Genomic DNA, 27,984 nt, shown 5'->3' with positions numbered 1-27,984 from the left:
CGAGTGAGTTTGCCTTCTGCCGTGACCCAGAACACCCCGTGAACATTGTAGGGAAAACACGTGAAACTCATGACATTTATGAAGTGGTTAGCAAGAATTACCAAAGCTACAAATGTGTAACCATTTTATTAACATTTCAATTAGAGTATGTGCATATGCAGTTGATGTCCCACCCACTCTCACACTGAGTTGGACAATCCCACTTCCACACACTTTCCCCTTCCTCTGCCGTGTCCCCTGCGACTCCACCCTCACCTGGGAAGCCCGCACAGATGTGATAAATGGTGCAACAATACACATTGCAGGTCATCTCCACACTTGGCTTAAAGAGTCTTGTTAGGAAACGAAAATCCGTAAAAAAAGTTTATAACTGGGAGCAATATCAATACTTCAGTAAACCTCAAATTACCGCCACTGATTATTGCCTCACTGACAACCTCAACTATTACTTCCCTGAGGAAAACGTAAAACGTTCTACCGCGAGGAGGAATCGGGTAGGCTGTGCGCCAGGAACGGGCCCTGTGACGCACTACATTAAAGTGAGGGCGGGGTTGCCAATGAGGAACGCCCAATTTGAACTTCAGATGAACAATGTTTACATAAATATGTCCCATGAAGCATTTTAGATATTTATACCTAAAAACAAAGTTTATCTGAAATCCAAGTTTTGACCTGCATTTTATCTGGCAGTTTCAGTAGAGAAACACTTAAAAGGGAAGCATCTGCCAGAGAACTCTGGAGAGGGAATGAGGCCTAAGACCTTTGCGCCAGTGGGAGACAGTCAACACCACACAGCTTCACGGCTGGGAGGGACCTGAGATCACCTAAACCACACAGCAGCTCAGCAAGTCCCACAGGCCATGGCTGAGCCAGGAGGAGTCCAGTACGTCCACCTCAGATCCAGGTTCTGTCTACCATGAACTTCAGCAGAACTAGTCTTAGATTTCAAGATTCTTACCCTACCCTAGAGTCTCAAACCAAGTTTTGATGCATTAAAGGACTTGGCAGACTACTGCTGGGTCTGACTCGGAGCTGTAGGGTAGGTACGTGGCAAGTCCCTTCAGTGTGCTGAGGACTGAGCCTCACATGAACCGCCTGACTGAAGCCTCCATGCACCGAAACACTAAGCAGACTACGTCAGGTGGGAGCGGCTGTCAGAGGAGGGAAGTCTGTGTGGATGTGTCTGTAACAATGCAATCCAACGTTATTGCTGGGAAAACCTCAAATTCAAGAAGTCACTGAACATCACTGCCGCAAAAGAGACTAGACTACATACACCGAGCACTGACAGCTTCCAGAAAGCAGTCGAAGGCCCTACCACCTCTGACTGTCAGGCTGCGGGCCTCTTCAAACACCCTAGTGAGGGGCCACGACCCCCGAGTGCAGGCTGAGATCTCAGCGAGTCACTGTGAGTCGAGGCCGTCACCAACCTCGGCCGTCACCAACCTTGGCCGTGCTGGGCCCGGGGGAAGGTGAACCGCAGTGCCAGGAGAATCAGGCCGAGTAGTGCTCGGCTTTCAAGCACCTGAACACGGCTTTTGCCCTTTCTTGAGACCCCAGTGTATAAACGTACTTAAAAACAAAAGCTGAACCTAAAGCCCTAAATGGAGCTAAGAGAACTGGTCCGAAGTCCAGAAGGCTGACAGTTAGTGCAGGCTACAGGCTGCAGCGGGAGGTGACGCGGCCACTCACTCCTTCCCCGGCAGGCAGTCGTGCCCCCTCTCCCGGCACTGCTCTGAGTGGCTTGGTGGTGGCAGCAGCTGGCTGTCTGCCCCTCAAGCACTAACCCCATTCTTGAGTTCCTTCTCTGCCATGATCACCCTGGCTTTCAAGGGAGCTGCCCTTGACAAATGCGGAGTAATTCATTTGTTACTATAAAAATCTTCTCAAACACATCAGCCTGAAGGGAAGCCTAGTCTTCAACAATGGGGCCAAGGTAGTCCTGCTGTTTCTTCTGGAGAGTTAAACTCTCTTTAAAGAAGAAAATAAACCAGAACACCCAGAAGTTAATTCCTAGCCTTCATGTGCAGAGGACAGTCTGCATTCTTAGAAAACAGAAAAATTACCTAGCGCTATAAACTACAGCTATTACATTCAAATCAACCGAAGAAAGCAAAACGGTGAGAAAAACAGGAAACACACAAAGAAAATTCATTTCACTTTGCTGCTAGGGTGGGTGTTCAAAGTTGCTTCCAATTAAATGCATTCCATTATAATTCTAGCCAGGACCCATGCTAAGATCTTTCGGCAGTCCGAGTGCAATCACTTCCCCGGGCTGGCAGCACCCAGGGCATGGCCACCAGCCATCACGCCTGGGTGAGAACAAGCTACAAAGACCAGGTGCTGAGGATGATGTAATCTCTTATTCTTCTCAGCTGCTTGCCACAGTTTCCCAAGATCCAAGCCTGCAGATTTCGTACAGGATTAAAGCAGGAGGGGAAAAAGGGGGAAGCAAGTATCTGTCCTTGAAAAAAGGTCAACCCTTTCCATGGGGGAACGAATCAGTGTTCTCCGGTCTGGACATAGTCTTCTGTGACCTGGGACAGGGTGCTCACATACTGCCAGCTCAGCGCAGCCAGGAGCATGACAAATGACAGGTAAATGGGGGAGTAGTGGCTCCGGGAGATCAGCTGACAGCTGGGAAGGTTCTGTGTCCTGATCCTGGAGATGATCTGCCTGGTTTTACTAGAAGATGCGTCTGAGTCGGGGATTCTATGATAGATCTGTGAAAGAAAGAAAATATGGTAAGTGCTACTTACTGACTCCTAAGAACTTTATAAACACGTTCTGTGTTTACTTCTTATAACAGCCCCAAACAGGGAGAGATTGTGAGTCCATTTTACCAATGAGGAAGCAGAACACGGAAGTGACAACCCCGAGTCACTGCACTAGTAAGGCAGGATGTCATCCCAGGCCTGTGGAAGCCCAAAGCCCATGGCAGCAGGGAGGCCTGAGCCCTGCTGCACCGGGAGCTCCTATGGTCCTCACCAATCGCCTGTCCCCACAGCTCCCAGAGCTGGGAGCACAGCGCTCAGACTGAAGCAGAATACCACGAAGAAGGGGAATGACAGCAGGAAGGCTAGCGGAGGCAGCTTAGGACAAGCAGACTGAACCTGTGGGATGGGCAGCAGGCTAGATGAAGAAAGGCCGGAGCAGGAGCGGGCACTGAGACAACCAAGAATTCTCCCTGCACCTCCACACCTCCTACCTCTGCCCCCCGCAAACCTCTGAAATATCTCCTGAACCCAGTCTTCCTCCACATGCCACCCGCTACCAACCCCCAAAAGCACAGCTGCAATTTCAGAAAACAAAGAAATAAAGAATATGACTACAAGAATACACTAGTGCTGTCTAACATTTAATATTATGCTAGAAAGGACAACAGTATAAAACAGAAATGAGGATGAAAGTACAATTTCTTCTTTAATTTCTTTAAAAAAATTTGGATGATGGAATTGTACCTATAAAAACAAGGACTATAAGAATAAAAGTATAACGTCAAACTTCCCTTACACTCTTCCTCCTCAGTCACAGGCTGGCGTAGGTGCTTTTACACCTACTCTCACTATGCTGTTTTATAAGCCTGCATGTATATAAATGTATCAAGTGTCGTATATACTGCTAAGACAGACTACTTTAAACAAAGTAACTACTGCCCACAATCAGAGGCCAGCTTTGCTGGCTACCCTCTGTCCTCTGCTGCAGCTGCTCCCTCTTGCACCGTGTTTACCAGCAGCCAGATGGCGGTCAAACGTTTGGTGTGGCTGTGTTCCAAGAAAAAGTTATTTTCAAAAACGGGTGGTCAGCCAGCTGTGGCTGGCCTACCCTTACCCTAAATGCAACTGTCAATCACAACTAGGATTTAATTCCAAAGGTTAAGAAAAACACCAAATAAAATCCAAATGTTTAATACAGAATTGCCTAGGGCATTTTTAAAAAATGATTTTCTAAAATAAGTGAAAAAATAAAATGGCAAAACTAAAATATTCCCTGAACTACACACAGACTACGTCAAGTGTCCCTAATTCACAGAAGATGGAGAAGGGATGCCCAGGACGGCACCATGGCCGCCCCTTGGCACACACAGCGGGCTGGGTCCAGGACACGCCCAAGGACACCAGGCCTGGAGGACGCCCGAAGGCCTTATGTAAAAGGGCACCACATTTGCATATAACCTACTCATATCCTCTTGAGTACACTTAAAATAATCTCCAGATTATGTATATGTAATATCTAATATGTAAATGCTATGTAAATAGTTGCTATACTACATTATTTAGGGATAATGGCAAGGGGAAAAAAGTCTGTACGTCTTCAGTAGAGACACATCCACTGCAGATTTAACTACACAGTACATGTCAGCAACAAGGTAACTTTTATTTCCAATTATTTTTGACCTGTGGTTGGTTAAATCCTAGATGTGGAACCTGAGGATACGGAGGGCCGACTGTGTTCAGCGTCAAAAGGTTAATTCAACCCCTTAGAATCGTGAACAGCATAGGCTCTGCAGTCAGCACGACCCGGGTCCAAATTATAGCTCCAGCGGGGTTAGTGCCTCAAGTGCCCTTGATCCTAACAGCACCAGCCCATCCGGCTGCTGTGCCAGGCACACAGTAAGCCGCAAATGAGTGCTGCCTATGTGGTGAACGGGACAGTTCTGAGTCTTGCCGGCAAAGATTTTTTGGTCGATGGCTTAACACTTTCATTCAGTCACTAAAAGAACTTTAGGATTTTAAAAAAATTCAGTCTTCTCTTTTACCCACTACAGGTGCCTCTGGTATAAAAACTGAGGTTCAAAGCTAGTCAGATAAAAAAAAAAAAAAAGGAAGGAGCTACAAGGAGTACGTGCCATATGCAACAGAAATCAGGGGAATGATGGCTGTGCAGAACTCGGTCGGGATGAAAGCTCCATCACAAATCGCATTCCCATCGGGGCGTAACCAGGAGACTGACTGCGGGGTGCGCAAAACCACCGGCAGTGGTGAGTTCTGGGACGGGGGAGGGTCATTTTATGGTTTCAGACACTCCTTAGTGTCTCAGACTTCAAAAAGATCTCGAGGCCTCCACTCTCCAGGTGGCCAAGTCTCCAGATGTCGCCCAATGTCCCCTGCAGGAAGGGGGGAAGCAAAACCACCTCCATCTGAGGACCACCACTCTAGGGCTGGCGATCAGCGTTAGAACTAAAAAGTTGTTCTTTTGAACCTAGCCATATTTTATTAGAGATTTGACCTAAACCAGCATGTTTTATTTTACAGGATAGTTTTGGTATGTGAAATGGGATCTGCATTAGAAAACATAGAAATAATTGCAACTTGATGGTTTTCCTCTGCCAAAATTTCCTACTGCGGCTTCTCAACTGAGGCCCATGCTGTAATGGGAAGTACGGACTGCGGTCAGGAAGTGAGGACTGGGGTCCAAGAGCCACCGGTCAGATAACGCATTAGCATTCACAAGACTTGGCCACGCACTCCTCACCTGTAAACAAGCGGCCAGGTTGGTCCAGACCTAACATCATCTAGTTCAAAAAACACGATTCTACTTAGTTCCAGCCTTGCCTCACTGAGCTCCTCTAACCAGAGGTCTGTGCGGCTCCGAGCAACCAGCTAGCTCCCGGTGTGTACACTCCTCTCCTAATCAGGGCCACAATCTTATCTCTTTATGCCACAGTACGGTGAGTTGCTATGATCATCCAACAACCAAAGGTAAAATGTTTACATAAGTGAGCACTGTTTAAATCATAAAAATAGTTACAAATTACCTACGTAGTTGAATACAACCCACCTCTTCCATATACTGGTATATTATAGCTTTGACAGCTGGCATGTTGGTGGCGTCCATCATTAAGGTCACTGCTTGTCCTTTCCGAATCTTCACTACCCCTTTGAACACCTGCTGATTATTGTAGCAGGCAGCCAGAGTGGCAATGGCCATTACCTAACAGGAAATAGGGAAGAGGGAAAAAAAACACACTAATTCATTTCGCTTCACAAAACAAAAGAAGGAAACGGCACTGGAAGCAATCAGCACCGTGAAAAGGTCACAAGGCCTTCTTTAGAATGAGAAAGAGCCGCCAAAGAGCTGTAACTAACCAAGGAAAAATACCCACGAAGAAAGTATGTCAAGACTTTTGCCTTTCCCACTCCTCCCTTTCTCAACAGCAAACATCAATCAGGTGGTGTCTGCAGTCTTCAATAATTCTGTGGTTTAAACACCAAAGTTCTTTCGTATTTGGAAGCAACAAACACAAGCCAATGACACAATTTCCATGCTAGGGCAATCAGTCACTAGATCTGAAAACTAATCTCAAGAAAATAATGCCTGATAAGATTTTTCTATTTTGCTTTTCTTTTTATTTTTCCTACAATGAAGATAATAATTATACACTTAAAAAAAGTAGCACAGGGGAGGTGGGTAGGGGACAAAAGAAAGAAAAGAGAAGGTAGTTTCCCATGTTCAAAGGGAAATGCTTTCTAGGATAAATGAAAACCTAGGTCAGGCACACAGGTCTCAGTTCCAACAACCATTCAAATTCAAGATTGCCTACTAGGACATGATCAAACCAAGCTTGCAGATCAGTTAACTCCTATGCCTTTCTTCACTTAACTGAGTTAAAAATGGAATTGGTAAAGGCATTTTAAAAGTGTAAGCTCCTAGGATATCAAGGAGCTAGGTCCATAGGATCAGGTTCTGTTAGCCCGAGTCTAAGAAAATAACAGCAAATTTTAGGTGTTAAGACTTTTTAGTTACTACAGCCTCACCTCCATGGCTCTCCCCATAAACCTAGGACAGGAGTAGACTTCACATCAAGGCTTAGCCGAGTGTGATGGTTGAGGCAAAGGGGAGGTATTATGAAACACTGCCTGCCCCCAGCAAATAAAGAAAAACTAGAGTCATCTTTTTCAAGAACCATGCTCCTGAACACAGCAGACCAAAGCAGTAGTTGCACTGCACCCGCCCCCATCACCCCCACTACAGCACTCCCTTTGGCCTCCCTCTCCCACATACAATGAGCACAGCCTTGTCCCATACCTGGGGAATAGCGCAGAAGTTAAACACACTTTGGTTTCTAAGTCTGGAAAGGTAGGTGATGACATCTGGAATGTGGTGTAGTGCATTGGTTATAAGTTCATTCAGACACTGCACGGCCAAGTCGATATTCTCTGGCTTAGCAAAATCACTCAACTTCTTAACGTACTTGCTCCAAACCTAGACAGATGAAAAGATCAATAAACAGGTCAAGATGTGCACAAAGGAAAAATGCTCAAGCACTATGAAAAAATCTTTTGAGAGTAAGAGCTATGATATAGTTCTTTAGCTGCTGACTCATCTTTCACCAAGATCAAGTCCATTTTAAACTATACCCAGTGGGTATTTATGACTACAAATCAAGATCTAATTACAACCTAAGAGTACACGAAGTATTTGGGAAAGTGTCCCTTTAGGACAATTAGTGCCATGGGTATTGAGCAATACCTTGTAACCTCAGACTAAAGACATCTCCTATGTCCAGAAGGCATTAGTCTATTGAAAAAAATAACCAGATATATACAAAATTGACTACAACAATTCAAGGTAAATATTCTTAAGTTTGCCAGGCTTCAAAATAATTAATGATTAGTATCACATTCTCAATTCTAGTAAGAATGCTACTGAATGAGCACACCTTGGGAAAAAGAGCTAGATTTATACACTAAGAACAAACGTTACCTCCCTGGATCTTGGAAACTTGAAAGTGAAATAACATCGTCAATTTGAGGTTCATTGATATTTTTTAATATTTAGAGGACTCTCTGAAGCTAGAAAGTAACTTACTTTTATTCTTGGATAATTCTTAAACTTCCTAAAGAATAACACTCCCCCAAAATAAATGAGTAGGCCTAAAAGGACTAAGAAATTCTATGGAAAGTCAAATTTGTTATCCATTTTTAACCCGTACCTCAACCCACTGAGATTGATCGTACTTGATCGTTCTGCAGAACCTGGAGAAAAGAGGTTCCAGGCATCCATTTACCACCCTCAGCAATGATTGACACCTGGCCAAATCTTGTTCCATCTGTATGTGCCCCCACCCAAGCCCAGTGTTATTTTTTTTAAAGCCCTGATACATCAGTTTATCCACAAATACTTCATTATGGATTTCTAGAAGACTAGGAACCTTTCTTATACATCTATCTTATCACATCTAAAAATTAACAATAAATATAATACAATCTAGTTAGTGTTCAAATGACCCCATTATCTACATTTTTCTGTCCACTTGATTTATTCACATAAAGATCTAAACAAATCCATATATTGCATTTGGTGGGTGTTCCTTAGGTCTATTCTGTCACTTCTCATTCCACTCCACAAGGAGGGGCCCAATCCTGGAAGAGAATCCTGGCTGGTCACTGTCCAGTGCAAAGGGGTGAGTCCACTCCAGCTCCCACAGGTGTCGCCATGCCCCCGTGGGCTCACCCACTGGAGAACAACCCTCCCCGTTTCACCTGTTCTTCTCCAAGGGGCCCACCCTGCTGTCCAGGGGTTACCAGTTAGCTCTTCCGGGGCCTCTCCTGTTTGCAGGTGTGTTAGACACCCCGTGGCCACCCTGCTGTCTCCCGCGCAGGCTCTGGCAGCACACAGGTTTCGTCTGTGGTGTTGGTGTTCTGTCTGTGCCCACTCGTGTTTTGGAGTCCTGGCACAATGTGTCACTTAGTGATTCGGTACATGTTGTCCATGAGCTGGATTCTGGAGGTTTAGTTTAGTTTTCTTTTTTTTTTTTTTTTGGTCGAGCTGCTTTCCTCTTTTTTTGTGTGTGAGAATTTGGGAAAATCCGAAAACTAAGCTGCTGCTGCCACCATTACCATCTTCACGAAACTTACAATTCTAGCTGGTAAGTGCAGAAAGGATGATAGAATTAAGATTGCACCATTTGGTATCTCCAATGAAAATGGATCTAGACAATGACCACCAAGGAAAAGAAAAAGAACCCATAACTTATAGGAAAAATGAAGTTAAGTGGCCATTAGATTTTTCAAGAGCCCGTTGAAAAATCTGCTTCTTCTTTAAAGCAGAAGAAAATGGTAGTAAAACGTTTAGGATCTCCAACAATGAGAGCTAAAAGCTTTATATTCAAAGAAACTGATCTTCAAATACAATGTTTATTATAGTTTATACAGGATTTAAATATACAAATATATTGGTAAGCTATTATCAATATATGTAAACATAGCAAATTATGTTCTGAGGGATCTTTTCCATCTACCAGGGCAGGACCTTCAGGAAACAGAAATGACCAGAGACACCAACATAAAGATGGGTGGTGAGCACAAAACCAAGCCTACGTAAGTGGAGTGAGGGAAATATTATAGTAGGTAATGGCTATCTATTATGACAATTTAGCTAGAAATACAACCATAAAAAATAGGGAGTTAGGCTAGCATATATAAAAAATATCAGTTATTGTTAGTAATCATACTTGGCTGAAAATCCACATTAACTTTTGATTCCCCCCAAATTTAACTGCAGTCATCCCTTGGTGTCCACGGGAGACTGGTTCCAGCATTCCCACAGATACCAAAATCCAAGGATGCTCAAGTTCCTTGTGTAAAATGGTGCAGACTAATGCATACAGTTGGCCTTCTGCATACTTGGAACTGGTATGCAGAAGTTCCACACCACAACTGAAAATACTGCTGGTTGAACTGTAGGATTCAAAACCCAAGGACACAGAGGACCGACCACATATTTACTGGAAAAAAAACAAACAAACAAGGGTACAACCAGACCTGTACAGCCCAAACCCGTGCTGTTCAAGGGTCAACTGCAGTTCTGTCTGTGCTTCTATTTCACAGCAGTGGGGCGGGGGCGGGACGGGAGGCAGTTCATAGGATCGCAGGGCTGGTGTTTACTGCAGAGGCGGTCAGATAGGCTGGACGAGCACTGGGCTGACCCAGGAAGCTGCGGCTTCCCTTCAGGGGCGACCATGGACTCAGTGGCCGTCCTTAGAACCCTCATCCCTTCTCTGAGCCATGGTGTCAAAGAAGGGTGGTCAAGAGCTGTTCTCAACCCTGGCTGCATAATAGAATCACCTGGGAAGCTTGAAAAACTGATGTCTCAGCTCAGGGTAGTTTTAATATGGATTTTCCTCATTGAGAGTAAAACTAATCATCTTTTCAGATGTTTAAGGATCATTTGCATGTTTCTTTCTGTGAGCTAACTGTTCTTATCTCTTTGCCCATTTTTCTACAGGGTGCTTGATCTTTTTAACTTTTAGCAGTTTTTAAAAATATTTAAATAAATAAAATATTAGGAATATTAACCCTTTATCTGCAGTGTAAGTTGCAACTATTTTCCCACTTTGCCACCTGCCTTTTTTCACTTTGATAGCACTTGGTTTTACAGACTCACAGCAACAGAAATCAGACTGATGGTTGCCAGGAGGAAGAGGGGTTGGAGGACTGGGTGGAGGGATCCAGCATCACATGTTCATTGGTGGTCACAGAACAGTCACGGGACGTGAAGTACACCACAGGGGGTGGAGTCAGTAATACTGTAATAACTGTGGGTGGTGCCTGGGGGGCTCTGCAAACAGCTGGGGGCCACTCTGTAAGGCACATGACTGTGTAACCACTGTGCTGTGGCACCTGAAACTCATACAAAATAATATTGAATGGAAACTTTAAATAAATAAAATTTAAAAATAAAAACACTTGGTTTTAGGAAACTATTTTATGGAAAGTAAAAGGTAAATGCTGGAATAAAATCAGCAAATAGTCATAAGATTTTCTAGTTTTCCTTCTAAATAAAAATCAGTGTCAAAGCCTTGCCTTTCTCTAGTTTTTTAATTGTCACAGATCAGCTCTTGTCTGTTAAGGTGAACACCTGTAGTTCTCGCCTACCTAGCATCCTTTCCCTCTTCTTGCCCTAGAATCCTTCTTGCTTTGTGGGGAATCCACTGTGTGTGTGATGGGCAGTATGACCCGGGTCTGTATGGACATACCACTCAGCCTTGGGGTTCTGTAAATGATTAAGGGATACAGTAAATGATTTGTAGGAACCAGCCCTATGAATCAGGCCTACCTAAGGACTTTTTGTTAAGCTAGTAGGTGGAGAGTCATGGGTTATTGCACCCAACACTTGGTGAATGCCTGTCAGGAGAGAAAGAAAGGGCGCAGAGCCTGATTACATGGTCTGAACTCCTGGATTCAGCCAGTCTACCTACATAAAAAAAGCTGAATCTTAACTTGCTTTATACATTCTTTTATGTTGCTTAAGGTAGTTTGATCTGCCTGTCACTTGCAACCAAAAGGGTTTAATGGGATTTGTTTTCAGAAAGTATTTAAAATTATCTTTCCCCAAGTCCCCTGGGTTTGTTACCTCTTGAGGCCAAAACTCTCTTCCTTCTTGCTGATCTTCCAGATAATCACGAATGATGTTTGTTTTCTGCAGAAACAGGCCCATAGAGTTGGAACTCGCTGTGTCTTCACCGACTACAGGGTCTTCTAACTCCGAGGCCGAGAACAGACGAGAAAGGCCAATTCCCACCAGCCCAGCAACATAGTGACAGTACTGTAAAAGATTATTTTAAAAGTACTTCAATGATAAAAATTTTACTAAAGTGATAGTGCTAGAGATCATTAGCTACAAGAGAACAGGTTTCAAACAGAATGTACAAGATCTCATTTTGATTAAAAACACAAATGTACACTAGGGGCAGGTAAGTAAAAACATCCAGGAAGGACGTGCACAAAAGATTTAATAGAGGTGACCTCTGGCTGGTGTGATTTATTTTTTTACTTGTATTTTCTGTATTTCTACAATGTGCATGCACTGCTTCTAGAATTAAAGTTATTTAGAAAATAAAGTAGTACAAAAAAACCTTTTTGATATCCAAAAGTGGGAGTAAAGGCAATGCGGGAATCAAATATATTCTAATGGAAGCTAGAATAGTGAGTTCAATCTTGAAGATATTGCGAGATCTTGCAGCATCTCAAAGTCCTCATTGCACAGAAGAACAAAGTGCTACTGGGATGTTCTTGACATGCTTTAAGCACTCCATACAGGTCTGGGCAAAAGCAGCATTACACTTGTGAATATGTGAAACACAGTTTATCATCATTTGTTAATTACTATATTATTTCCCTTACAAACAACTGTAAACCTACTTTTGCCCTACTTTGTGTATTCAATCCTCACAAACATCTTAGGCAGTACATACAACTATTATTACCATTTCACAGATGTGGAAACTGAGGCAGAGAAGTCAAGTAACTTGACTTGCCCAAGATCACTCATCTGCGAAGTCAGAGGCTAGCGATGCAAAGCCAGGTCCTCTGGCTTAAGGGGTAGGCTTTAACAACTTTGCTAAAACTGTCATTCTCTACAGAGATCTTAGTAAACTAATAATTACCATAGAATTTTTCCCATAAAAGTGGTTTGTCACAGCTATCCTCTCCTGAAAAGAGTATTCCAAGCAAGTTAATGCAATGCGTTTATAAAATAAATGTCCATTAGACAAAGCCAAAGAAGAATAGAATTGAGGGTGGGAGGTGGGGGTGAGTGGGGCAGGGGAAAGATGGAGACAACTGTATTTGAACAACAATAAAAAATTATTAAAAAGTAAGTAATAAAATAAAATGAATGTCCATCAGAGAATTTAAGAAGTGTAGAGTAGTTAAAGAAGGTACCTCTGGAGAGGAGTTATGCAAAGACAGAAGAGTAAAGGGTCTCTGGTTGCAAGTAATACAATGCCAGAGACTAGTCAAGGGCACAGTGAAATGGCAAAGAGAATATTCTAGGAGAGGAAGATTCTGGAAAGAGTAAAGATATGCTGAAATTAGAGAGCAAGAAATAAGCTGTGGACAACTACAAAAAATTTTAAAAGAATTACTACAAATTAAAAAGCATTAGTACATCCACAGTGCTGTCTAAGGAAAAATATGTCTTAAGATAGTGTCTTTGTTAATAAATATTCCTGGAATAGAAATATTCAACTTTCTCCAAAGTTGAAGGAAAAATAATATCTCTCCAAGTAGTCAGTTTTATCTGATCAGAACTTTCACTCAACAATCTATAATTACATTTCCTGTAAAGCTCCACAGCAGAAAAGGAAGTTACTGTGCAGAGAGCCAGTGTTGGTTCCTGGCCAGGAGTCTCAGCTTTAACTTTAAACTCCTAAACTGATATCCCAGCAGCAGTCACTTGCAGCACTGGCTAGCTAACAGGGAGCACCTACCAGCAGTTCCGAAGATGTTGCCATCAAGTTTTGACTTGTGCTTACTCAGTGAGTATGTATCAACAGTAGCCTTTTGTGATCCTAACCTAAATACTATTACAGATACAAAATGCATACACAGTTTTGATGTTTAAAATGTCGTAGTTTCCACTGGGGTGAGGAATTAAGGCTCACAAACATCATTCCTATTAAAAGCGGTGAGCCCCTTCCCTCCTACCTGGTATTTTGATGTTTTGTTTAGTCCCCTTATCAATTAGGTCACTTTATCTAGAGAAGCACTCTCCCAGCCTTGAACTCCTCCCCAGTCAATAGCCTTCACAGTTGCTGGTCAGGAATGAACTCTGGCCGAATGAAAGCCACTCCCACATAAATATGTTTATAATCACAATACGAATTGGGGAATGGGGTCATGTCAAGAAACTTGGAATATCTCATATGGTCTTATTTCTGTTAAGGAGATGATGGGAAAGAAAGAAGTATTAGAGAGGTGCTCACCCCTCAGCATAATAGATCCATAATTCAAAGTTAATACCTGTGGATGTTCATGAACTGCTTTTGTTTCTCTGGAAACGGCATATAATTTAGCAGTTTAAAAAAGTAATCTTGTGTTAAGATGGAACTGGAAATAACTCAAATACTAAGTTTTATACACATACACACTTGGTGGTGAAAAAGAAAACAACAAAAAAAACCCCCCACATTTTTAATATTTGAAACTAATATCTTTACATGACATGAAGTAATTTAGCCATTTACTAAAATTTCCCAGCAAGTCGGAGACACTTTTATAAGCTTAATGTCTGTACCTCCAGGATAAGTTATATCTACTTTGACCTAACTTAATAGTAAACTCTCTACAACATAGATTATTTCCAGCATTAAACTATAAACCTTTACTTAGTGTTTACGATGAGTCATTCAAGCAAAACAGACGGGTTGTAAACCAGGAAGCCTGGACCTGGCAGACAACCGCTTCCTCCTCCTTGACTTCACGGTGAGGACTGCCAGCTCCGCCCCACGCACCGCACACTGCTTCCGAGGGGCACTGACCTTGTCCCACTCCTGTTCCGATGTCACGTGCTTGTCCAAAAACTCTGCCATCCCATGTCCCATTTTCTGGCAAATGTCGGCAATCACTGTTTGATATTTCACAGACAGATTTCGAAACTCAAGGGAGATCTGAAATGGACATATAAAAAACAGAACACGTGAAATATGTATTTACCCTGGGAACCAATGTGGTACCTAGATCATAAAGCAAAGCAACAGTAGAACTTGCTAATTAAGACTCCCAAATGATTCATCTATCAGCCTATCGTCTAGATTACTCTAGTTTTCTATATTCTGAATAATAAACCCAACAAATTTTATAAATACTGAAGTGGAAGGGTCTAAAAATGGTAGTTTCTAGACTCAAAAGAAGATCCCAAGTCTCACTATACATTCATTTTTCTAGTAAATGAGATGCTTCAACATAAAACTGGGCATAAATGCAAGAATTGGAGGAAGAGGGCCTCATTTCAGGCAAAGCCCTTCAGAGTGTTAAAGTCTCTGGCACGTCCCGCGCAATGAGCATTGTTTGGAGACTGGGGACAGACAGCCAGAAATGCGTGTTCCTACAGCGTTTACATTCTAGCAGTCAGCAAACCGTTTTCTATCATGAGTTTCCAAATGTATGTAAAGAAGCTCTAGTGTCTTCCCCGCTACAAGGCCATGCTTTGGAACTCAATTTAGTTCATTCTCGGGCATGCTACTCAACACTTTTTTTCCCCTACAGCCCAGGCTCTGATGTAAAAAAATACTATTGATGTTTTTAAAATTCATTGCTACTGCACAAATATCTTAAGTTCAAAGAGGTGTTTATAAATTATGAAAATACAATATAAAAACACCATGAAATTTCTTAAATAAAATGCTGTAAAATAGCATTAGACCCAACACACAATATTGAAGACAGTGACTAGACTTTGATATGCATCAAAAGTGTGAGAAAGACCTGGTCTGTGTTTACAGAAGAGTTAGAAAACCTTCCTCAGGAAACTCCTAAATTTAAGGACCTAACAGAAAACCAGCTGGCTGCAGGGCAGCAAAGGGATCAGCAGCCTCAGTTACTTCAGAACTACTCTAAGAACATCAACTGTTAACTCCCCCAAAATCCGTAAAAATCAACCCAATCTCGCCAGAACTCTGTTCTTTCCAGAGCAGTTGTTCCAAGCCCAGCCCAGCCCAGAGGTAATCCCTGTGCAGGGCTACAACAAATGAGCTAGTCCACCAAAGGTTCTTCGTCCCCGAATCTCCCCAGGACCTGCTCTTCCCCCAGATCCTGGGCCAGGTCCGTTCTATTTACAAGGGAGGAAAGGCCAGGGAGGTGGGGGAGGAGGAGCAGCTTAGACTCTGAAAAACTCCAAAATAAACATTTCCTTGCTGAATTTGAACCATCTCCTCCAACAACTCTGTGGTACTTGTTACATAATCATATAAATTTACAAAATGAAAACAAAAATATCTAGGAAAGGGTGTCAGTGAAGAGCTGTTTTCCCAGAAGCCTGAGGGAGGGAGGGGAGCACTAAGGACTCACTCCAAACTCGGTGCTCATTTCACACGATCTTGATAGTAACGGGTTCTGCCCAAGAAAGCCAGCCAGGAGGACCTAGTTTTTACTCCTCCAGGTGATTCTGTTTCACAACTACCACAGATTTCCTGGGCGTTCCAACAGTGAACATTTTCCTCTACTCGGGGTGCATGTTCTGCTCAGGCCAGCGCAAGCACAGAGGCCGCAATGGCGGAGGCATGTGAGGAAGTTGCTCGGGAGGAGTCAAAGCCCTCTGGAGAGCCTTAGTGCGTGGAGGAAGGCTACCAGGAGGAGTCCACTAGTGTAACGGAGAAAGGTGTGAGCTCTAATTCTTCACTTAATTATTTTTCATTGATTCTTTTCCTTTTGTCTTCTTTTATATTGTATTGTACTGTATCAACTCCACTGAACTATTCTTCACAGACTTTTTGGTTTGTGTTGTACTGTGCTTTTGGCTTTGACACTGAAAAAATATTCTCAATAATTTGAAATAGGCTTCGCTTCAAAGGAGTCTTTCTCAAAACATTCTTTTGTAATGGGTGGATCCCTCCCTCTCCACTCAGAAACATAGATTTGTTTCAATAGCAAGAGCCTAAAAATTCTGGCAGGTATGTATAAATACAGAAGGGCTCCTTTGGGTCATTAGGAACATGAGACTTCGCTAAATCAAAACTTTATTTATAAGATATGAAAGAATCACTTATTTGTGTGATAAGATGTGCAAATTCCAGAAAAGCAGGGCCCAGTCACATATATCACATAAACTTGTGGGATTTTCTAAAGCTCAAGATTTTAATTATAATCCACTTTACTCCAACAGAATGGATTAAACATCCAATATTTCCAGAATACTTAGTAGGTACCAGGCATTATTCCAAGTACTTTACACATATGAACTTATTCAATCCTCACAGTTCTAACTTTACAAATAAGAAAACTGAGACACCAAGAAGTTAAGGAACTTGTCCAACACCACACAGCTATAAGCTACAGAGGATCATCCTGCTTCTGCGTTCTCCCCCCAACTGCTCCCTACAGCACAGCCAACTCTCCCCATGGTGAGCAGCCCATCCGTGCTACTGTGCTGAGGATACCCAGGACGCCAGCAGTGCTGCATACCTAAGCTGCGTTATAGGCAATAGGTTTTGTGGGCTGGCTTGAGATTCCCTCTTTATGCCACTAGAACTTGAGTGCGTCTTTCCACAGGAGTAAACATGGGACCAAACACTACAGCAATAGTTATAGTAGCTAACACGACTCTAAGAGCTTTATCTGTATTAACTCTTAATCTTCACAACAATACTATGAGGTAGGTACTATTATTACCTCTCTGTTATAGAAGGAAAACAAAACAAAACAAAACAAAACGAGGCACTGGCAGGCTATGAACTAAGCACCAGTAAATAAGTGGGAAAGTTGGGATTCCAACCCAGGCAGTCTTACCAATCACATTATATTATGCTGCCCACAGACTGCTTATTTAACCGTTCTCTATAAATGTGCAGGCTGTCGGACACTACCATCAATTATAAACTCTATAAACTACATGCAAAAGAGATCTGTAATTCCACTACCGTTGGGAAGTCCTCTAGCACTTGTCGATCCTTCTCCTTGCTCTCCATGAACCGCCAGTCAGGTTCATAAAGGTAAGTGTGAAAGTTGTGTAACAGTGGGATCTTTTTCTCTATACTGATGGTCATATCATCTTCCACAGTGTCCAGAGCTCGGAGAATCAGATAAAATATGCACACTGCATGGCTGTAAAACATGGAGAAGTATTAATATACAAGAACAAACTCAAAGATATTTTTTTCAAAATAGCATCTCATTTATGCCAGGTCATTTTGTAAACCCTCCTACACTCTGCAGAACTATGAAAGAATTTCCAAAGCCTTTCATACTTCAGATATCTTGGTTTTCCTTTCTTATAGAGCAACAATGGACTGATATAGTTTATTTATAAAAATAAAAAACCTATCAGCTGGATGTCACTACTCCACAATGAATTACAATTAACTAATGTAGAACAACTGTACAAAGGCCAACAGACCAAATGAATAGATGAAACCAATACTTTGCAGATAAAAAAATAAAGTCAAGAGATACAACTTCTCATACAAATACTATTGTACATTAAGGCAATTGGTCTAAATTCACGTATGCATGTAATCTGCACAGAGCAACTTGAGAAGAATTACCCCAGAATACTACAAATATAAAGCAGCATAAGAAAAATTCATGACCTGTTCAGGGACAGGTTCAGCTGCCAAGACTAAAAAAAGTGAATAAACAACCCCCCCCTTCCTTGAAAGAGCTGGGCCAGCAGACATCATTAGGTGGCAAGGTGCCCGGAAGGGCAGTCTGAAGTAAATACATGGGCGTCCCAACAGGGAACTTCTCCTGTACTCAAGTGGTGCATGTTGTGCTTTAACCACAAGCACACAGAATGCAACGGTTGGGGGCTCTGTCAAAACAAAGTTGCTCGGAATGACACAAAGCCCCCTGGAAAGCTTTCCTCCCCACGCCAAAGAGAGCTGCCCCTGCCACTCACCGCATTTCTTCATCCAGCGCCTGGATAACAGCTGAGAAACTGCGACTAGTCTGATGCAGATACTTGTAGCAAGTTTTCAAGCTGCTGCTGAGCGAGTCCTGCGGGCAGAGACACACGGAGGTAGCAGAGTTCGAGGAGCAGGAGTGGGACTGGGGCAGGCGGCAGGCAGCTGTCTGGCTCAGTAGCCGAACGCAGACACCCTCTCCCCGTGGCCACTCTTTGGAGGGCCAGCAGCGCGGGGGACTACCTGTGCCCCTGGGCGCGGCCGCGGGGCTCAGCACCAAGGTCCGTTTGAAGAGGGACATGGCCTTGGTGCCGCAGGCGACTGCGGCCATGAGAAACGAGGCTCTAGCGCCAAGTTTTTCCTCCATAGACCTAAGCGGAGCTGGAAGACGCCCACCGAGGGGGCGGGGCGGGGCGAGCTCTCCTGCCACTCTAAAAGACTCCGGACTGGCCGACTCCAAGCGCAAGTCCGCCCACCTGCCCCTCCCCACCCCACCCACTGCCAAGTGAGGTCCACAGAGCACAGGGACAAGGGCCGGCCCCTTGGCCACCCCGCGCCGCCCCCCCACGCCCTGCCCCTGCCCCGCCCCGCGAGCAACCCTTTCTCCCCAGACCCCAAAGGTAGCTAAACCATGCAGGCCTCACTTGCAAGAAGCTTGCTTTTACTTCCTGCGACTGCATCTCTCCTTGATCAAACTTAAGTCAGGCTCCCTTGAATCCTCCACGTCCGCACTTGTGTGTCTGTGTCTGCATCACCCAATTTTAGCAAAAGTCCTAAACTCATTTGGCCAAACTCCCCAAACCCGGATACCCGATCAACCTCACTCACTATCTGACGGGACCCCTCCTCTGACGGCCCATTGCCCTGGCCTGCCTCCAGCTCCCTTTAGGTCCTTGCACCAGAAAGTCCTCGTCCCAGATGTTTCCTTACAATTTTTCCCTCCATTCTGCCAGCTCCTTGACTACGAATCCCCACTTTCCCCAGTACTAGGAGTTAGAGAAGCCCAGTTCTATAACTGAGGTCTCTCTCCCCTATTGCAATAGCTTTTCTGAATAAAATCTGTTTTTACCGCTTTAGCTACTGTTCAGTTGCATTTTCTTTAACACCTAGTAAACCTCTACTAGTCTCTGGAAAACTATTTTTCTTTTTAAGATTTCTATTAGTCTTTTCCTCTGCAAATCTGAACTGTAACTAGCTGCTTTCTTAACTTTATTATTCCCTAAGGAAAACAAGAACTGTTTTTCCCGAAACAAAACAAAACAAAACAAAACCATATTCTGATATGCAAGCGTATCAGAAAGAACTACTGTGTTTTATGGAGACTTAACATTTTAGAAGTTTTATGTTTACAGGAAAACTGAATCAAAAGTATAGAGTCCCCCCCCAAAAAAGTGAGGAGTTCCCATACACCCTCCTACACACCCCCAATCTCCACCACTCTATTTTTAAAAGAGAAATGGAAAATTGAATTATCTAACAGGGGAGTGGTTAAAAAAGTACAATACGGCATATGCACCAGAAATCCCATAGTCACATTGCAGTGGTAACCCTGGTGTGTGGGGGGCCAGGGAGGGTTTTTTTTTAAATCACACAATCAGGAGAATTTAATTTTATTGTCATGTCGAATAAAAATTATTAGTAAAAATATATACTAAGCATCTTATATTAGAATCAGATATTCAGTAAAGGTATGATTAATAAACAAACACATTCATAGAGTATTTAAAGATGATTCACCAACTCCTTCCCAGGACTCCACAGTAAAATAAAAGAAAGAGAAGGAGAGCTGTCTGCTAAGCTCCCTGCCAGCTCTTCACACCCACTGCCGTGACCAGGCTGCAGGGACTCCTTTCCGCACTGCCACATGTTTACTCCTCAGTGAAATCGAATGGTGTGGAGGCTGATGTTTCACTGAACGCAATGGTGCAGTCACTGGTTCTGAAGAGCAACGCTCTTAAGGAACACTCTACCCCTCCCTTCCAGCACACCACCTGCACTCTCAAAAGGGGACTGAGGTCAATAAATCACGTCCCTGTCTCCTTCTAGCACCTATTTGTTTCAGTGCCTCACCCTGGAACAATAAATTTTCTCAGATCACCAATGCACAAGAAGATGAAACTATTAAACACACTACGGAAAACACTACTCACTAAAAATTTCCACTGCTTGACTCCCAGTTGAGGGAAAGACAAAGAAAAGCTGAAGCTCCTGCTGCCTGTCCCTAGAGCCTCCTGATGTTTACCATTGCTGAAATCAAGTGCACTCCCAAGAGCTCTCAAGTGAGAGCAGACGGGAATGAAGGGCGTCTAGAAGCCTGTGGGGTGGCTACAAGCGCGAGTCTGAGCTCCCAGGACTGGGGCTCCAGTCTCGAGCTGAAAGACAGTTCCACAAGTGAAAAGATACCAACCCTCTCCACAGTCTTCCATTAAGACTTTAGGTAGCACAGGTTCCCTCAGAGGCAGGGGAAAGACCCACAAACTTGAGAACTGAATTTATGTGACAAGATTAATAGCTTCCATTTATTGGGCAGCTACATGTTGAGCACAATACAAACATTACTGTAAGTCCTTAACCTGCTGTACCTTTTTAATCTTGAAAAAACCCTTTAAGGAAGGTGTTACAGACCTACAACCCACCTGAAATCTTCATGGCCAGCGGCATGCAGCAGAATTCAGATTTTTTTGTGTTGTAGAAAACAGGAGATAAAATGCATATACAGCCACAGTCATTGTGGAGCAGCATCCCATAATTGATCTTAACATTTCTTCAGCAAAACATTTGAATATTTATACTAACTGGGGTCACTTCAGTTTAGAGCAATTTTTTTTTTTTTGCTACAAAATAACCTTGAGCCAGACTTATTACCAAACTCCTTGTTTTCAGATAATTTTGGAGTTGGGAAATGTGATGCAGGGACTGTGATCTGGTATCTGCATCACAGGTGAACACACTGTTGCTCTGAGGTTAAATGACCAAAAGTTATTCAGATTAACAGAGTCAGGATTTAGACTTATCGGACTTACGATATTTGTCTAAATAGCAGGATTGAAGCGTGACAGATGCTGGAACTGCATGTTTACAAAACACCTGCTCTCCCCATTATGTACCCTCAGGAATGTCACACCTTGCAGGTGGCAGTAGGCCCTGGATTTACTGATATGCTCCTAAAAATTTGGTATAAATCAAGTTTATTGAACTCTGAATTCCTATAGCCAAATCCTGCTGATAGAAATAACCATATCTGATAAGTACAAATCCCCCTAACTTCTTTGTTACTTAAGAGAGAAACTAATATGTTAAGTGAAGGAAAATGGTTTTTGCTGTTTGCTCTAATTTGAGGTACACTCAACTATGTTAAAATGGCTCACAGGGTTAAAAAGGGCTCAAAACTGCAACTAACAAAACCAATAATGTCGTACAGTATTGTTCATCAAATCTCAGAGCTAGAAGAGGGACTAGCCCGAGTGTCTGTTTAAAAGATTTAAAAAGATGATACTGTGAAAAGCTTTTCTCCTACCCCTTTACCATGGCCACCCACTTCTTTCTCTAGAAGTACCCAATGCTACCACTTTTCCCAACAGTCTTATTTTACAGCGAGAAAAATGAGACACAGAGAAGTCCAGTCTCCGGACCCAAATCTCAACATTACAAATTGAATACCCTGACTTCAGACTCTCAGATCAAGATCTTTACCTATCTTGTTCACTGCTGTTATCTCCAGTTGTTGAAGGAAGGAAGAGAGGAGGAGGGAGGAAGGAAGCTAAAGCACAGCAGAAGCAGGAAGGGAAGAAAAGTGGTAGGAGGATGCCTGCTATGATGTGGGAACACGTGACAGCGCTGGCATTTGATTGGCTGTCGGGAACAGCCAAAGCCTATGCTCTTTATCCCACCAGGTGGCCTCCAAACCAGAAAACATGGAGGCCTCCAGACAAGCCTAAGTTGGCACCCTGGCACGACCACAAAGGAGCTGTGTGACCTCACAAAAGTTATTGTATTCCTTTATGCCACCATTTCCTAATCTGTAAAATGGCAGCAATAATAGGACTCTCTCTCTTCAGGGTTGTTGTCAACATTGACTAGTGTGGTTAAGCTATAAATGGCTGCAAAATTTTGTGGGTCTTTTGATTAGGAGATGGGACCTTTCTCCACCTCCTCTGGGCTTTCCTTTTGATTTTTTTTCTGGCCCCAAAGTAGCAAATGTAACTAGAGCAGAGACCTGAAAAGTGCATGCACACTGAACTTTGTGCTCTTCCAGCCACGAGGAGGAGCATCTGGGGCTGGCCTGCTGGATGAGACACGCACATAGCCCAGTGTGCTAACCACCAGGTGGTCCAGCCACAGCTGAATGGTTCAGCTGAGCAAACCCAGGAGAAATCAACCAAGCTGGCCCAGGCTAGAACTCCCCTGTTCTAGAGATGTGTGAACTCAGCTGTCATTTTTGGTCAGTTTGTTTTTTTTAATTTAATTGTGGTAAATAAACATAATATAAAATTTACTGTCTTGAACATTTTTACACGTGGGGTTTAGTACTGTTCAGTACATTCACGCTGCCGTGCAACCAGTCTTCAGAACTGAGCCACCCAGTTTCGGGGCTTCTTACTCAATGATAGCTGCTTGTACGCTGAGGGAACAGGCTTAAAAAGCTTAGCACTGTGCCTAGCAAACATAGGAACTCAATAAATGATGACTATTATTATTATTAACATCATCATTAATTTGATTAATCTAGCTTACAATATAATCTCCTACTTCTACTCACCTACCAGAGGCGTGGTTCAGAAACACTGCTTTCATCATGACCTAGTTCTGCTTTAACCATTACCTGTCTGACCAAGCACAGCTCAGCTTCTGTGTCCCCACCCACACTCACCCAACTTCATACTTGCAGTCTACATGCTTCAGTGCCAGCCAGGGTGGGTTCCTTATCATTCTACACGCTTCATGCTGGATCCTACCTACACGACTTGGCTCGTGCTGACTTTTTCCACTGAGAATCCTCCCTCCTAGTCTAAAATCTAATACCTCTTCAAGGCCCCAACCCTTACAAAGCACGATTCCTGTGTTTTCTGAAAACTTTTCACTGTGAAACATTTCCATTTCAGTAAAAATTCCTGAAATCAAAATGTCCTTCAAATTACTTGGCACTTCTTAGGTTATCTCACTTTTGCACACCTATTCTCCATTAGACTGTGTTTCGAGCAGGCATTTCCCACTTTGCATCCATCATACAAAAGTGTATTCATCTGAAAGACGATCATACCATATGATCTCACCTTTAACAGGAACCTAAACAACAAAACAAAGAAACAAGGAAAATATAGTCAAAGACATTGAAATAGAGGACAGGCTGACAGTGACCAGAGGGGAGAGAAGAGGGAATTTCAGGGGAGAATGGGAAGGGTTTACAGGAACAAATTTAAAGGACACATGGACAAAAACTAGGAAGAGGGTAGTAATGGGAGGGAAGTGGGGAGGGATGGGTGGGCAGGCTGGAATGGGAGTAAAAGGGAGAAAAATGTACTTGAACAATGATTAAAATAAAATAAAATAAAATGTGTATTCATCTTTCAGCTGAATCTGGACAACACTCTGCTTATTGTCTCTGAGGTCCCTCCCCTTCATGGTAAGCAGCATTGTGGGGTTTGGCCTAGAATGAGCTCTAGGTCAGACTGCCAGGTCAGACTGCCAGGCTCCACAATAGGCTCCTGCCCTAAGTAGCTGTTGGACCTCAGGCAATTAATTAACCTTTCCGTGCCTGCTTCTCCCTCGATAAGATAGGAAAAAGTATATCGTTGCTTCCTCATTGTGTTACTGGGAAGGTTTAAACAACAAATGGAAGGAGGTATTTAAAATAGCGCTTGCCGCACAGCAATAACTCAATAAATATTAAGCATTATCACGACAGCCTGAGATCTAAAAAGTGAAGATCTAGGTTTAAAAAGTCTTTGGGCTGGTCTTCCATCTCTTGTCCAGGAGAACAGGTCCTGAACAAGTACATTTAGGGATCAGGACTGACCACAGATTCAAGTCCATGGCATGATGAGCCTGCCTAAAAAGCCAGTTGAACACTGACGTGGGAGGGTGAGATCGGGAGAAGAACCTAACTGTGTCTGGACATTTCATTTCTTAACAAAAGCAACACAAAAGCTGAAACAAATACAGCAAAAACTTAGTATGTAGTTAATCTTGGAGACCAACACAAAATAGTTTGTTACAATATTTTTAGTATTTTCTATTTGTTTGAAATATTTTATAACTAAAATACATTTGCTAAAGTTAAAGCAATCTTAACCTATGTTCATTAGAAATACAATATCCTAGACGGACTATTTTTACGTGACGTGTCTTGCCAAGCACTATGACACCCCTCACAGATGGCAATGAAGCTCTCCACAGGTGTAACAGAAAAACCAAGAAACATAAGGATGGGATGGGTAAGGAATGAGAGGTAAGCAGCAGACCTGCTTAAGACCTTTTTCTTCTTTTTGAGCATGGAAAACAAGTCTTTTATGCTACTCTGGTCATATATATATATTTTAAAGATTTTATTTATTTATTTTTAGAGAGGGAAGGGAGGGAGAAAGAGAGAGAGAGAGAAACATCAATATGCAGTTGCTGGGGGCCGTGGCCTGCAACCCAGGCATGTACCCTGACTGGGAATCGAACCTGAGATGCTTTGGTTCGCAGCCTGCGCTCATTCCACTGAGCTATGCCAGTCAGGGCATAAATAAAATTTTAACGTCAAAAATATGTAACATTCATAAGAAAGAAATTTCAAGTCTGAAATAACCAGACCACACCTAAACTACTGCTGTTCAGTTTTGAACAATAGACTTTAAAGACAGACCAGGTTGGTAAATGACCTGGAAAGAGGAACAGATATCGAGCGGAAGAACACAGAACATTTGGCTTGTGTATCTGTATAGAGAGAGGATATGAAGTTCCCTTAAAACACTGCAAGTACTGTATTACGTAACAAGGGTTAGACTCTCGGCTCCAGAGAGAGAACAGAGTGGAGGAAGTTCAGCTCACTTAGGTAACACTGCCTCAACTATCTGGAGATGGAGTGGACAGTCTCCAGAGATAGTGAATTATGAGTCCCAGGAGGTGTTCAGGTGACTGCACCACCTGGATTGTAAAGGAATCACTATTTGTTTTGTTACAGCTCCCTCCTGGGAGAATGTGGTAACAGTGGACACCATTCTCCTCCCCCTAAAACACACAAATTCACAACAAATTTTTCCAAATAACTTCAGGAAAGCTTCAAGTAAGAACTCTTAGTAAGAATCTCTAAACGAAAAAGTATCTATTGAGCCCTGGCTGGTATTGTTCAGTGGATTGAGTGCTGGCCTACGAGCCAAAGGGGGTGGCTGGTTCAATTCCCAGTCAGGACACATGCAAAAAATATCTATTGAATAAGGCACAAGAGCAACTTAAAGCTGTGTTTCTTTTAGGCATTCCTCAAAAGATTAAGCCCTTATTCCAGCCAAAAGTGATTTTTCACTTTTGTTAATTTCCTTATGGCATTTACTATTATCTGCCACATTTACTTATGTTTATCTTGTTTAAAAAGTTAGATGTTTCTCCAGGGCAGTGCATCTACTTTTTGTTCATTAACTCACTAAAGATACATCAAACAAGATTCCTGTTTTCAAAATGCTTACAAGCCAGAATCTTACATCTGAAAGGGATTTGGGGAACATAACGCCAATACACAAATAACCACAACACAAGGTTATGCTACTGATATAAGGTAAAAAACAGCGCTAGAGAAAATGGTTTTCCATGTCATAGGTGACATGAAAAAGCATCTCGTGACGGTGCCCTTCTAAAGTTTTCTATGAACAATTAATTTCACAACGTTTTACTGACCTAACAAGATGATGAGCTCTTCGAGTGTTTTATTTGTCATGCATGTCGGCCTGCCATGCTGAACCCTCTATAATTCCTGGCACAGAACAGATGCTTTAAAAAAATGACTGCTCCTGGCTGGCAGAGCTCAGTGGATTGAGCGCGGCAGGCTGCGAACCAGGCATCGCAGGTTCGATTCCCAGTCAGGGCACATGCCTGGGTTGCAGGCCACGGCCCCCAGCAACTGCATATTGATGTTTCTCTCTCTCTCTCTCTCTCTCTCTCCCTCCCTTCCCTCTCTAAAAATAAATAAATAAATAAATAAATAAAATCTTAATAAAAAAATGACTGCTGAATGATCAATAGGTGGCACTCAATGAAACTAGACCTTGAAAGATGAGGACGTTAAGTCATGAGACGAAGGGATAAAAGTTTTTTTCATTGAAATTAAAGTGTTTTAATGAAGGACAACAATTAAGGGTACATTTAAGCAAAGAACAGTATTTCACTGTGATAGTTCCATTGGGGAAAAATAATTTAAAACTCTTGACATAACCCACTAATACAGCTGAAGGTGTCTAGTCATTCAATAATCACTTTAGGATAATCTTTTTTGTTGGAATAAATACCTTTGTAAGTATTCACTTAACAAAGGGTACAGGAATGAGGCAGATGAAATATAATTTTTTTGAAATATAAATTAAAAAACCAGGTCTGGCCTTCAAAAAGCCAACAGTGTAGCTAATCAACATACAGGTAACTAATAAGAACTTGGAAGAGTAAATAAGTGTTATAAAAAAACCGAGAAAGCGCTGAGGAAGATGTGGGTCAGACCGCAGGAAAGCGAGGGAAGCTTCTGCAGGACATGGAGTAACAGAAAACTGGAAAGATAAGTCCGGTTTCATTCTAAAAAAGGCATTCACACTATTTACATAGTTCATTTTGCTCCATATGCCTCTCCAAGGTCCTGTCTCACTTACACTACCCGCATAGCCTATTGTGTAAACAAAGGTTAAAATAAGATATCATCAACGCGAAGAATGAATCAATCATCAAGGTGGAGAATGAAATGTGGCCCTGACAAGTGTGGCTCAGGGGACTTAAAATCGTCCTGCCAACCGAAAGGATGAGGGTTCGATTCCAGCCAGGGCACATGCCTGGGTTGCCGGCCAGGCCCCCGGGGGCGTGGGAGAGGCAACCACACATTGATGTTTCTCTCTCTCCCTTCCCCTCTCTCTAAAAATAAACAAATAAAATATTTTTTTTTGTAAAAAGAATGAAATGTGAAGCAAAAGTACCTGAAAACCAATGTCTTGAGCGAGTAGAAACATTTTAAGCAGCAAGGCAACCTGAGGGAGGGTAGGGGCCAGAGGAGGTCTGCGTAGGAGACCAAAACCAGCTGGGTGCTTCCTTGGGTTAAGGAGAGTGAATGAACCAGGATGGCAACTGTCTGCTCCCGGAGGGAAGAAGGGAGACTGAAACGTTTGGCTCGCCGCGCCCCTCATCCCCGATTTTGGTCCCGCTGGGCTAGGTCGGAAAGACCCACGTCGAGCGCAGCGTCTCCAACCCAGCAGGAACGCAGGGATGCTCAACCCACCTCGTCAATCTTGGGCATCGCCTTATGCCAACCCCCCATCCGGAAGCGCAGCAGGTTGTAGAACTCCTCCGGGTGTCCCAAGCACTTCACGAACTCCATACTGAAAGCAGGATGCGAAGCCTCAGTGACTGACTCCCTTAATCCCTCCAGCTGGCACTTGCCTGTGGAGGTGAGGTGGACCAGTCGGGAATAG

At 43.0% G+C, this 27,984-nt stretch overlaps 1 protein-coding gene across 2 annotated transcripts; it reads right to left on the bottom strand.

Annotated features, from left to right (window-relative positions):
- Positions 1–107: 107 nt before the first annotated feature.
- Positions 108–27,984, bottom strand: FDFT1 (farnesyl-diphosphate farnesyltransferase 1). 2 transcript variants are annotated; one of them, XM_045831769.1, is made up of 8 exons: positions 27,792–27,984; positions 18,340–18,437; positions 17,363–17,546; positions 14,267–14,395; positions 11,359–11,550; positions 7,030–7,206; positions 5,782–5,934; positions 108–2,723 (listed from the first exon to the last, which is right to left on the bottom strand). In XM_045831769.1, exons 1-8 carry the CDS (start codon positions 27,888–27,890, stop codon positions 2,502–2,504), a joined length of 1,254 nt encoding a protein of 417 aa, XP_045687725.1. In that variant the 5' UTR covers positions 27,891–27,984; the 3' UTR covers positions 108–2,501. The 2 variants fall into 2 exon arrangements, with proteins under 2 accessions (XP_045687725.1, XP_045687724.1); XM_045831768.1 differs by lacking the exon at positions 27,792–27,984 and having other exon boundaries at positions 18,340–18,750.

The sequence above is a fragment of the Phyllostomus hastatus genome, unplaced genomic scaffold (assembly GCF_019186645.2).
Source record: "Phyllostomus hastatus isolate PE091 unplaced genomic scaffold, TTU_PhHast_1.1 phas_contig_159, whole genome shotgun sequence".
Lineage (NCBI taxonomy): Eukaryota > Metazoa > Chordata > Mammalia > Chiroptera > Phyllostomidae > Phyllostomus > Phyllostomus hastatus.
The sequence above is the reverse complement of the archived record's forward strand: the minus strand, read 5'-3'. Positions and strand labels throughout refer to the sequence as shown.